The 13573-nt window shown below is 42.8% G+C and overlaps 1 protein-coding gene across 2 annotated transcripts in view; it reads right to left on the reverse strand.

Moving 5' to 3' along the window:
• Nucleotides 1-4099: 4099 nt before the first annotated feature.
• PEDS1 (plasmanylethanolamine desaturase 1) overlaps nucleotides 4100-13573 on the reverse strand; it is a 35288-nt gene continuing 25814 nt past the window's right edge. Inside the window, exons 3-7 of one of the 2 annotated variants that reach the window (XM_035121665.2) lie at nucleotides 11410-11501; nucleotides 9065-9209; nucleotides 7399-7611; nucleotides 6795-6914; nucleotides 4100-5253 (exon numbers count right to left, since the gene is read on the reverse strand). In XM_035121665.2, coding sequence (XP_034977556.1) covers nucleotides 5132-5253; nucleotides 6795-6914; nucleotides 7399-7611; nucleotides 9065-9209; nucleotides 11410-11501 — 692 coding nt within the window. In that variant the 3' untranslated portion in view covers nucleotides 4100-5131. The remainder of the gene's footprint in view (nucleotides 5254-6794; nucleotides 6915-7398; nucleotides 7612-9064; nucleotides 9210-11409; nucleotides 11502-13573) is intronic. The other variant, XM_035121666.2, reaches the window with a different exon arrangement.

A 13573-nucleotide genomic window follows, 5' to 3' on the forward strand; every position in this document is an offset into this window, starting at 1 on the left:
GCTAGAGTTGTATATGCGAAGAAATGGAAAAAGAAAAAAAAGAGGTACCCAGGAAAGAAATTTGGCAGAATAAAACGATAGAATACACAGACTTAGTAACTATGACTGTGAAATTAAGAAATAAGGATGAGTCACAGATAAGAAATGAGTTGGAGGTGTTTTGGAGAGTATCTTAGAGGGTACAACTGTCAATATAACCTTCAAGTAGGAATGAACATATGAGCAGCAGATAGCACTAAATAAAGGAATATTTGAGATGAAAAAGATTGGAATAATAGAATATGCAGCCGACAAGAGACTACGTAGAATGCCATGAAGAGATGGACTGGGAAACCCGAGGATAAAGGATAAAGCACGTCAAAATGCAAGTAGATAAATAGGAACCGCTACAGCGGGAAGGTAAACGGTGTTTCCATGTGCTGCTCTGGTTTGCCAGAAGCGGCTTTGTCATGCTGGCCACATGACCTGGAAGCTATACGCCGGCTCCCTCGGCCAATAATGCGAGATGAGCGTGCAACCCCAGAGGAGCGCGCAGGAGAAAGAGAAAGAGAATTCAAAGAGAAAGAGAAAGCCCTACCCTGTCCAAACCCTTTTGCACCTACAGTAGTTGGATACTTAACCTTTAAAGTAGTCATTGCAACATCCAACTGTGGCCAGCAGGAGTCCCTGTTCACCTAAGGAACTGTAAGAGACAATGGCAAAATGTATCTACTGTATAGCATGACTGATGCCAAAGTTGCAGCTATACGGCCAGCAGTCCCAGCTCTCCGATGTTAAGAATGAGATTGTGTTAAACGACCAACAAGAAAAGCGATCCACTTTAAAAGCCATTTATCCCCTCCAAAGAGAGTTAGAGGATGAAAACCAGACAGCAAGTTTGATATAAATCAAACTGATTTTCATTATACGATTTCTAAAAGGGATATTACAGATACCATTCCCACTCTCTTTTTGACAAAATAAAGAGGGCCATAGCTGCCAAGTTATCCCTTTTTTAAAGGGATTTTCCCTTATGCTGAATAGGCTTCCTCGCGAGAAAAGGGAAAACTTGGCAGCTATGAAGAGGGCCCACCTCCACATTTATAATGAATGTTCTCATTATGGTGGTAAGGTATTTTATTCCTTTTACAGAGTTAGAAGAATAGGGTATTTTGGGGGCGGGGGAGTTTGCTCCCAGATCCATCCTTGTCACTAGAAGTCCACATGGCTTCAGTGGCAAGAACCTTTTTTCAGGTCCATAACTGGTTCCCAAGTTATGTCTGTCTGTGAATTGTGATAGCTTGTCCACTTTTGCATGCAACAGGAACCTCCTGTCTTGAGTACTGAAATGCAGTCTACATGGGGCCACCCTTGGAAGACAGCCCAGAAACTGCAGCTGGTGCAGAATGTTGTTGTCAGGGTCCATGTCTGAGACTTTTGATACTGTGCCACATTGCACTTACTTTGTAGGATCACTGGGTGCTTATATGCTACAAGGCTCGATTTAAGGTGTTTTGACATATGAAAAGCCTCATCAACTTGGGACCTAAAAGGTGCCTTTCCTTGTATCGGCCAGCCAAGGTTCTGAGATTGGCAGAGGGGGCCCTCCTTGTCCCGCTGGCAGGTACCACTGTGTGTGGGGATGTGAAATTCTTATAACGTGGCCTTCCAACTCTTTGTGGCACCATATTCGTTTGCATGTTTTAAAAAAGAAAACAACACCACCTTATCACCTTTTGGCCCTCCAGACTTAGTATTTGCCCTACTCTGGAATTCCCTCACCCTGGAGGCATGGATGGCAATATTTTCAATGTGTTTCTGTTGCTTAATTAAAACATTTCTGCTCTCTCAGGCTTTTTGAAGCTCTAGTTGTATCTGCATTCAGATATAACTATATTTCTGATGCTTCCTGATCTTATCTGTATTCCTTTTCTATTGTTGTCCTGTTTTTTTGTTAACCACCTTGGGACTTACCTTGGGGTGAAAAGTGATTTATGAATTTAATTTTTAAAAATGCTTCCTACAAAAAAAATGCAAATGCACAGGGACTTATAATCAGGTAGCTCAGTTTATTATCTTTTAATGGACTTCAGGGCACAGTTCCCCTGGCAGGTATGTTTAGCCTGAATAAGCAGATTGAGAGGAGATACGATTGCCATCTTCAAATATCTAAAGAGCTATCACCTAGACCAGGCTTCCTCAACCTCGGCCCTCCAGATGTTTTTGGCCTACAACTCCCATGATCCCTAGCTAGCAGGACCAGTGGTTGGGGTGATGGGAACTGTAGCCTCAAAACATCTGGAGGGCCGAGGTTGGGGAAGCCTGACCTAGAAGATGGAGCAAGATTCTTTTCTCTTGCTCTGGAGGGTAGGACGCAAACATTCAACGGCTTCAAGTTACCAGAAAGGAGATTCCAACTTAACCATCACAAAGATCTGTCTGACAGCAAGAGCTGTTCGACAGTGGAATGGTCTCCCGTGGATGGTGGTGGGCTCTCCTTCCTTGGAGGTTTTAAAGCAGAGGTTGGATGGCCATCTGTCATGGACGCTTTAGTTGAGATTCTTGCATTGGACCAGATGAGCCTCGGGAAACCTTCCAATTCTACAATTCTATAATGGTCACACACCCATCCAGGAACTGAACATAAAGAGCAGCTTTATACTGAATCAGACCATTGGTCCATTTAACTCAGTACTGTCTACAGACTCCACACTGACTGACAGTGGTTCTCCTCAGTTTCAGGTTGAGGTCTCCTAGCCCTACTTGCTTCTGCATGCAAAAGAAGATACTTGAGCTGTTCAGAACATGCAGGACAAGTGTTGACAGCCACCAGTCATCTTAGAGACCCATCTGGCATTATCAGCTGATGGCATTGGATAATGCCTTCCCTTTCGTTTTTATTTTATTTGCCTGGAAGGTGTGTTGATTATTATGACAGCTTTTGTAAATGTAAAAATCTATGGTATTGTTTTAATTTAACTCAGTTGATAGAGTCTGAGATTCTTAATTTCAGGGTTTGGGGTTCAAGCCCTAGACTGGGCAATGCAGGGGGTTGGACTAGATGACCCTCGTGGTCCCTTCCAACTCTATGATTCTATGAACTCACTGTTTTGAGGGAGTTACAGGTAGGTAGCCGTGTTGGTCTGAGTCGAAGCAAAATAAAAAAATTCCTAGAGTAGCACCTTAAAGACCAACTAAGTTTTTATTTTGGTATGAGCTTTCGTGTGCATGCACACTTCTTCAGATACACTGGAAACGGAAGTGTCAGACCCTTATAAATATACCCCCACCACCCTCTGTATATATATAAGGGTCTGACACTTCCGTTTGCAGTGTATCTGAAGTGTGCATGCACACGAAAGCTCATACCAAAATAAGGTGCTACTGCAGGAATTTTTTTATTTTGTTTTGAGGGAGTTTGCTTTGTGAACTGCTTTGGTATTTTCTAACTTCAAAGTGTGGTTCATAAAGGAGCCCAAATAGACAAATATTTAGAAGGTCACACCATTTCTAAAAAGAGAGCTAAAGATATTGTGGAACCTGTTAATAACAGCAAGATGGCTCAGAAGTGGTAAACTGTCCCAGGCCCTCCAGATGATACTGGCCTACAACTCCCAATGGCCATGACAATCTGTCATGTTGGCTGAGGTTGATGAGAACTGGGAAGTCCTGAAGGCCAAATAGGTAAAATAAAAATAAAGCACACAAAATGTACACAGCGCCACAAAGTTAATGAAAGGCTTGGTTATAAGAATGAAACCATAAGCAATACCTCTATTTTATCAGAAAGTTAACAGTGTTTGGCCATCAGATTTATATTAAGAAATAAGTATTCAGTGGGAAACTTGAATTAAAATCAACCCACTGCAGCACAAATATCTACATTTCTAATTGTTCTGTAGAGGCACAGAGTTCCATAGATCTACCTTGATGGATTTATTTTCTAGAACACTGACGTTTCAACAGTATTCTGTACAAATCAAGAAATCCACTCACAGTTTCATGGGTTTTGTCAGGGTCAACATGATATATTAAATTGCTCTGTGATTTGTATTTGCCTGCTAGAGATGCGGTTATACCCTCAAACCGCAATAAAAATAAAAATTACAAGGAGACTGAACAAATGCAATTAGTATAATCGAACTGCTTTGTTATAAATATATTATATACATTCAGACCACATTAAAATATTAATCCATGTTACACCAAAAAGATTAAGGCTTTATAATATTTACATGAATGAGCAAGCACCTTTAAAAAAATACACACCATTAACCTATCCCTTTCTAACATATAAATCATGTGCCCAATTTCCTAGAGCTACTTGAACAATGATTATTGGAAGAGGAGTCATACTGAAAGGAACCCCAATTGCTGAACACAAAACGACCTAACACAAGCGCCTTTATGTTTGGACACTTGTGCAGAACACGTTCTGTTCTTCTTCCCAGGTTGCTACCAAGTCAGTTGCAGGCTTATACAGCAACAGTCTGCTCAGATATCAAGGGAGTAAAAACACTTGTTTATTTCAGGAGACAGACGACAATAAGGATCCTTATCCACTAGCAGAACAAGACTCCCAAATGTTCTGTTGCACACCACATAGACTAAGACTGGACATGATAGCAAGATGAAGCAACTGGAAGGTGTACCAAACATTAAATGTATTGAAGTGTTGACAATTTCATAAACTTCCCTTCCCCTCTTGGCTGATTTTTTCCCCATGCAGTTTGAACCTGCTCCTTAAAAACGCAGTGCTCGTCTGCTTATCTTCATTATTCCATATTGGTCTTAACCCTGTTTTCAAAGTGGCAATTCATGTTGATACAACACATTTTACTGTGCCAATGACATATCTTACTAGAAAATGGTGCATTGTCTTCAACTAATGGCTTTTGAGACTCAAGGACAAAAATGGTCAACATCAGCAGATGTGGCTAACAGAAGGTGCTCCGTACAAATGGAATTAGCCATTTGCATTTTCAAGTATTATTTTGAAGAGTGAGTCCTTTAACTGCAGTCTGTTAGCACTTTTTAAAAAGCATTGTGCTTTAGTCCATTATTTCTTTACAAGTCTTTAATTTGGCTGATGGCTTTTTTCTTTTAAAAATATTGGCAACAAGTATAAGGACTGCAGAAGCCTGGCAAGAGTTTATTTTATTTTCTGGGCCCATTTCATGTCATCTGCTCTCGGTTTTTCTCCGGTCAGTCCTTGAATGATAATCTCGAGGAACCTCCAAAATCTTATTTTCTCCAGCGGATAGTTGAGCCAGCCTGGAGAACGATAGAAAGGGAGAATACAGATGTAAATGAAGAAGTACAGTTGTAGATAATTGAATTAATTTGTTTTAAGGTAGTCTAGTAAAAAAGTAAAATGCGAGGGAAATGATTATTTGGGTCATTCAACAGGAGCAGTGTGTACCTCCATCTTATGGCGGTTCAGGTAGAAGCAGGTCACCTGATGTACAATCCCACTAACTTCAATAGGATTGGCTTCAGGTAAGTGTATAAACAATTGCACTCTAAAGCTTTTCGCCTATATGGGACCTTTATTTTTGAAACTAAAAGTGTTCGACACAACACAAGTCTCATTAACCACATTTTTAAGGGCTACTTTCAAACCATGCAAACTGTTAACCAAGTTTGATTTAGTACAGGTTTTCCATACGCCAACCAGCTGATTCAACTTTTACATACAGCTCCTGTTCAACTAGCATGCATTTGTAATTAGTTGCTACACGCCAATGAAAACTGGAATGCCAAGTCCAATTTTGATGAGGTGATGCAAAAGCAGCAACTGATCCCCTTTAAAATTGGGAACCTACTGCGGTAGCTGTGTCAAGGGGAAAGAGGTGTTACTGATACTCTCTGCTGCTCTCCCCTTGCAGGGAAAGTGAAGGACAGGAAATGTGGCAAGATAAATTTTGCAGTTAGTTGAGGGGAAAGAGCTCTGGAGTCGCTCAACATCTCAAATCGGAATCTGGCCACAAAACAAATTTAAGTATGACAAAATTAAGAGTAATTTAGACTGTGCTGGAATGAGTGTTAGCTGTCAAAATACCAAATGCCACAAGCCATAAACGATCAAATATAACGACATTGAACACCAGGTGTTGAATATCACTGAATTCTAGCTATCAGATATAAACCCTGGAATCATGTATTGTTGTCAAACATAGGAAGATCAAGTGTCGAAGCAATGATACCCAATACCATTTATTCCATGTCAAAATTTGCAAAGGAATGAGGGGATGTGGGTTCCACCCAGATTATGAATGCCTTATGTATAAAAGTATTGCTGTAAACAGTAATTAGGTTTGCAACACTGATGTGATTTAATAAATGTAGGGATTCCAAACTTTTATGGGTAGCGCTCTGCTTTGTGCATCCTCCCTCATTCCAGCACCAGCTCCCTGCACACATTTAAAAGTTGACCCTCCAGACCCAGGCAAGGCGCTAGAGAGCTACCGTTGGATGAAAACATTAGCCCCACAGTTGTGTGTACTCAACGAAGCTGCTGACAAACATTTTTATAAATTCACTTCAATATAATATATTCCAGGGTTGCTTACCAGATCATACAAAACAAAATTTTAAAAATGGGATAGAATTGCAGCGTTAAAGCAGTAAGAAATGAAGAGCCTGGGAAAAGAAGGCTCCCCATTTGGTGCAACCGAAAGCTGATGTATATACTGAGTCAAACCACTGGGTCCATCTAGCTTAGCACTGTTTACATTACTGGGCTGGGCTGGGCTGCGGGAGTTTTTGAATGCAGAGAGCATATGCACTTCCAGTGGGCAAAAGCGCCTCCTCACCATGGCAGGTGAACATCCCTGAAGAAGGGGCGCTCGCAGCAATGACAGTTCTCTCCGCAGTCGCTGCCTGCCTCATTCCAAAATGGTGTCGACACCCAGAAGAGGCGACTCGAAAGAGATCTAAATGTACAAGCAGGCTCGTGTTGGAATAGCAAGTTGCTAATGCATGTGTATGATATATCCCCACTGACTAGTCCCAGTCGGCAGCTCTATTGCTGCCCTAACGGAAGTTTCAGATGGCAGCTGCACAGGCAATGCATTACAGGCGACTGCCAGAGTTTGGGTAACTGCATTGCAAGCTATACCTGTCCAAAAGGAATCACAGCAGGTGCACCAACCTTAGCTGGTGGAAGGCACAGTGCACCATGTGGGGGGGGGGGCAGGAGTGAGTAACTGTGAGTAACTGATTCCAGTAATGGTCACCCATACCTGGGGGCTGAGCACATTCACCCTGTTCCTTGACTCTTAACATTTTTCCACACGTTGCACCTGGCTCCAGCTGGTGGGTTTCAGTTTTAGGTTTTTTTTAAAAGAAGCAGAAAAAATAGATCCCATAAGCCTGAAGGCTGCTCATCACTGAAATAGAAGCTTCACTTCTATTTACCTGTAGTAATACAGAAATAAGTTTCATGAGGAGACACGTGATGGATCCGGTGGTGTTTGCGCGGCAGGATAATGTGCCAGTCTTGCAGGAAGATAACCCAGCGAGGAAGACCAAAGTAGGTGTGAGACCACTTGTGAATCTGGTTTGTCAAGGTTCCAAATATAGCCAGGGCAAAGACGTAACACTCCCAAGGGCACGATTGGTGTAATGCTTCTAGAAAGGGGGAGAGAAAAGAGGGAGTAGGATCAACATGACTCTTACTGAAATAAACTGGCAATAGAAGGTGCCTAGATACATAGGTCTCCTCCCAACCCCCCCAAAAATACCAGAACTGTTTCTAAACGATGGGTTACATTTAAGCAGTTCATTGTACAACACCAGAACGCTTCATCAGAGGGAACTCTGTCTGATTCAACAAGCCAATTATTGATAAGGACATGTGTTGTTTACCGCTCAAGATTATATTGTTTTCCCATCCCACTTTGAGGCATTCGGCACTGTGAACATCAGGATACATTTGCCACGCCAAGCGTGAACTGACCTTCAAGTTCAAACTGACAGGCACTTAAGTTCTACTAACTACGCCAGAAACATTTGTCTTGGGGTGCTTCCAGATGGGTAGTTCATGTGGGATGGGTGCTCCCAATGCATGCAAATTTTTTCAGTGTCTGCACAAGATCTCTGGTGTGAAAGTATCAGCCCATATTCCAACCCCCATTTAATCTGGGGTTAAGCTTCCCAGGGAAACCCCAATAAACTAAAAACAAAAGCAAAACACTATTGCCCACAACCCATTTGTGCTAGCTGATCAACCCATTAATAATATCAAGCCCCATTCTGGAAGCACCCTTTCTCCATCCATGTTAAGCTACTCATAAAATAATTGTGTTGGATGTTTAATTACAAGCTACATCCTCAGGGTAGCTCCAAATAGGCTTTGTTTCGCTTCCGAAGCGAAAATGATCACAATATCTCAAGGTAGTCATCTTTCCCATTCTCCCTTCACTAGTGTAAGACTTGCTAGCAACTAGAGCAGGCATCCCCAGACTGCGGCCCTCCAGATGTTTTGGACTACAATTCCCATCATCCCTGACCACTGGTCCTATTAGCTAGGGATCATGGGAGTTGTAGGCTAAAACATCTGGAGGGCCGCAGTTTGGGGATGCCTGAACTCGAGGAATGCTTGGGGCCACCACTTTTAGTATTTGGCTTGGTTCTCTCACCAGGTGCATCTCTTAACATGGGTGTACCTTACAGATTACCTTTGCTTCTGCCACAGTACACACTAGATGAAGTGGTTCCTATATTCAAATACCAGGTTAAGACTAGGTTGATATAAACCTTGCAATTTATGGTTTAAATGCCGTAGTCTAGAAAAATCTTTGAAATGGTGGCAAGTTAGTTCTCATGCCACTCTACTCCTTTACTAACCTGCAACTATTATTTCTTGCTCTGACGCTATACTGCTCCACCCACAAAGATTAAAACTACTGTAAACCACTTGCAGGGGCTGAAAGGCAGTCTGTCTCATAAATACATCCAGCCTTCTCAGCTGTTCCCATACAAATAGCTTCATTCTGCCTGTCTCTTCGGAGGCCAAAGGCCTATTCTCTGTACACCGTGGAAGCTGCAAGTCAAGTTTACTCATGGATTTATAGTCACTTACCTGGTGATAAAGAAACCAGTTTGTAGGCCATGTTTGCCAATGGAACTACCGTCAACATGCAGTTATCTCCATTGGTCTCTATGAAGTCGTGTCTTGTAATTGCTGTTGGGTCAATGTGATGTTCTCTGAAAGGTCTGATAAAAGCCTTAAAAAGTAAATACAGGGGGGGGGGGTATGTCTGTCAGTCGTTGAAGTCCATAGGCTGCGCAAATTTTTACTATATACCCCTGCCCACAAATTACCTACGTAGTTAATTTAGGTCTCAAAAAGAAACATAGCAGTCTGGCCTGTCACCTAGAGAGAATTTTCTTGCCACAAGCAGGCAACTAGCTTATTTTGCAAGTTCTAGGCCACAGTGACTTGGGTTAGGAGAACAGAGGTTATTCTCTCCCCATACTGAAATATGGTGGGCTTGACTGAGGCTATGCTGGAAGTGCTGGGATGCAACACAGCTTGAACTAGAGGCTGATGTGTCTGCATAGGAAAGAATAGAGAGGAAACTCCAAGTTTCCTAGACTGTCCTTTCTGACCTAGCTTGTGCTGACCTTCCCTCAAGTGCTACTCATATTCATAGGTTGCTGATCTCATTTCCTTCTTGCTTCTTCACCCTCATCTTGGTAGACAAGACCTCTTTTGTGTTTCGTCTGTTGCGATACAACAGCAAGAATGGCTCAAGGCCTCTCCACCTGAAGCATGCATTTGCTGTAATAGAGCTTTCTTACTTTCCCAAACTCTGAGTCCCAGATTAAACCCAGGGTAGAGTGCGCTCCTCCAGCAGGGATGCGTACAGTGTTAAGGTGCAATTTCTGCTGGCTGTTTTAACTCCCAACGCGCTGTGAACTCATGGCAGAGGTGAGATTTGAATGCAGGGACTCACAGGTTACAAATAACTCTTAAGCACTGTTACTGGCCTGAATTCAAATGTTAGTGTCTGTATTTATAGGTACAGTGTGATCACCATGCAAGCAAGTGACTAGGTTGTTAGTGAAGTGGGAGCTGGTTTAGCACCACACACACACACACTGTAATCTCAAAGTTAGCAACAGGGCATGTCACAGGGATTGCTATCCAATATATCCTGGCTCACTCAACCTAGAACCAGTTTAACCTTGGGTTACACATCCTTTTTGCTGTTAAGTACACCAAGCTTATTAAGATGGGATAAAGTAGGGAGCAGGGAAGGAGAAAGCAAATGCAGTCTTTCATTAGTCTGATCAACAGAGAAGACACTTGCATTAGTCAGCATTGAGACAGCAAAGAGTGAAGCGAGGGTGAACTGTTAGTACCAAAAGCAGATTGGTAGCTTAGGGGTGGGGGAGAAAGCACAAGCTGTGTACTGCAGATCTCAGTAGCAACATTTGCTTGTTTTGAGTAACACTAAAAAGTCCCAAAGTGGTCAGGAGACATTCTGCATGTGCTCCTGTCATCTTATTCCAAAAGAATGCACATCCAAGTACTGTATATACTGGAGTATAAGCCAACCCGAATATAAGCTGAGGCACCTAATTTTACCTCAAAAAACTGGGGAAACTTATTGACTCAAGTATAAGCCGAGGGTGGGAAATGCAGCAGCTACTGGTAAATTTCAAAAATAAATACTGTCCTATGCCTTTCCCAGCTGTCGGCGGCAGGGTGGGGGGAGAAGCCGGGAGGAAGGATCCCTTCCTCACGGCTTCTCCCTCCCCGCCGCCTCGCACAGAGCAGGCATAGGTTAGTTAACCCCCAGTCCTGTGCCTTTCTCTGCCGCCGCTCACCTCACTCGAGTATAAGCCAAGGGCGGCTTTTTCAGCACATTTTTTGTGCTGAAAAAGTAGGCTTATACTCGAGTATATACAGTAAGTTGTTTTGATCTACGTTGGCATATGGCAGTTTGAACTCTTTGCCATTACACTTTAAGATGTTTGAAAGCATGAGGTCCAGCAACTTTGGCCAGATACAGATTCCAAAGCCAGACTTTAGGAATCTGTTTTGGGTTCACGGAATTCCTCCTCCCTTTGCGTGACTGGATTCCGTTCTTCCCTGGTTCGCAGTTAACTAAAGTTTGCCATAAAATCTGAATCTGGCCAACCATGGTTAGTGCAAACCAAGAAGTGAAAGAGAGAGTTGTAGGGAGTGTGCAAGCCCAAAGCATATTCCCAACAGCCAAATAATAGTTTAGATACAATGACTGTAGGGGATAATTCTGAAAAGGTGAAACTCAGGATTCTCAAGCTATTCAGTGGCTCCGCACACAAATTGTGTCTACTTAAGCAATAGTATTTTGTTCTATTACTGCCTGAAGATTGTTGAAGTTTAGCTGCTTTCCAGTTCATCCTACAACATTTCCCAATAATAAAAAGACAAACCTTTCCAACTATTGGCAGATCGACAGATCCCCAGGTATCTGCTCCCCAGTGCACTAGACCAGAGGCAAAATCAGCAGTAATGATTCCTGCAACTTTAAAAGAGAAAGGGAGGAGGGGAGAGAGATGAAAAGAGGTTTGTGAGACATTCAGATCAATTTTAAGTATGTGTAAATGCTATTTTGATGGATAAAGGCTGACATAGTGACTTCCCTCTCTCGAGACAATAAATTACTTTTGTGACCAACTCCCAAAACACAAGAAAAAACTATCGACCTGCCACTGCTGCATCTATTCACTACCACCTCTATCATATGCAACTTGTACACACAAACACCCATGCTTTTGCAAGTACCAAAGGTAAGCTATGGCATGCCACTGCCCACAAGCACCCATGGAATCTGAGGTCATTAGTCCAACTCCCTGTTCAGCGCAGGATCTGTAGCGCAGATGCAATGGCAGCATCCCTGGCAGATGACCACCAAGTCTCTGCTTCAGTCCAATGAAAGGGAGCAGACCACCTCCCCAAGCAGCTTCTTCTACTGTCAAACAGCTCTTACCATTGGGAAGCTTCTCTTGATGCTAAGCTTCCCTCCTATTTCCAGCCTAGTTCCCGCCCTCCGAAGCAAGAAAGCTCCATCTTCTGCATGTAAACTGAAGTTTGCCATCATGCTCCCTCCCTCCAATCTTCTCCTCTCCAAGCTAAACAAGGTTAACGCTTTCAGCTGTTGCTCATATGACTTGGTTTCCAGACTCTTCACCATCCCAGCCACTCTCTCTGGACATACCATAGTTGGACAGTATCCTCCTTAAATTGCAACACCCAGAACCAACAGCACATTCCAAATGGAGCCTGACCGACACAGAATAGAGTGGGACTACTACTTCCTGTGATTTGGACACTATGCTCCTATTAATGCAGTCTGCAATTGCACTAACCTTAGCAGCTGCACTGCTAGCTCATGTCCTGCTTGAGATCAGCTAATCCACCTAGATCCTTTTCACATGTATTGCTGCCAAGTTGGGTCTGTCTCCATACCACATTTCCACCATTGAAATTTGGTAGCGAAATGCAAGACTTCACATTTATTTCTGGTGGAATTTCATGTTGTTGGTTGTGGCCCAGCATTCTAACCCATCCAACTCAATCCTGACTCTGTCTTTTATGGTGTTTAGCCACCCCTTCCAACAGCTTCCCGTGATCTGCAAATCTGTTAAGCATCCCCTCTCCTCCTTCATTGGAGCCATTTCTAAAGATGTTGAGCAGCACAGGTCCTAAGACAAAGTGGCATTCCACCCAAGCCCTCCCTCTAGGTCGACACAGGAGGCATTTGCTCATAATAAAGCACTTCTAAAAGTTCAAAAAGTTTTATGCATACTTTCTCAGTAATCCTTATGGTATCCTGTAAGCTGGGTCTGTACTACCACTACATTGCAGAAGCAGAACGAAAGCCAAGGGAGTGTAGGATCTGATAGAAACTTTATAGCAGAGGCAAGGTCTGAAGTAGGAGCTTCCCAATTCACAACTGTTTTAACTGTGCTAAACTAGCTCACTGCACTGCAACTTTACAACACACACTGCTGTAGTGTTAACGACATTTATACACCAGTGACTCATCTAACAGGGTAGGGCAGGGGCAAGAGAAAAAGATTAAGTCTACCTCTTGATCCCAACGTTAGCAACCTGACGCGAAGCAAAAGAAATCCCACAAGGTTCCGAAGTTTAGCTTCTACAGTAGTAACATTTGCTTGAGACCTATATAAAGTACTAGTAAACCAGGCTGCACAGTTTTCATTCACAAATAATGATAATGCAGGAGTGATTTGGGTACTTGCTAGGAGTGAGACTGCAAAAAAAACAGAGGAGCAGTAAGGAGAGAGCTGCATTGCAATCAGATTATGAATAAAGAACTTTGATTTGACTAGCAAGGAGTGGCTTGTTTAATCATGGCATTCTGGAAATAGTCATAAAGAGCTTGCAAGCTATTCTGTTCAATAGCATGTTGCAAACAAGCAGCCTAGAAACCAAAAGGAGGCTCATCTTGCGGGCATAGATTTTGCACGTTTTGATTAGTTGGGACAAAGGGCTCGACTACACTTCCTTCTTGGGTTCCATGATCACTGGAGATGGTGACAGCAGTCACGAAATTAAAAGACGCCTGCTTCT

This window comes from Zootoca vivipara, chromosome 7 (genome assembly GCF_963506605.1).
Source record: "Zootoca vivipara chromosome 7, rZooViv1.1, whole genome shotgun sequence".
Classification (NCBI taxonomy): domain Eukaryota; kingdom Metazoa; phylum Chordata; class Lepidosauria; order Squamata; family Lacertidae; genus Zootoca; species Zootoca vivipara.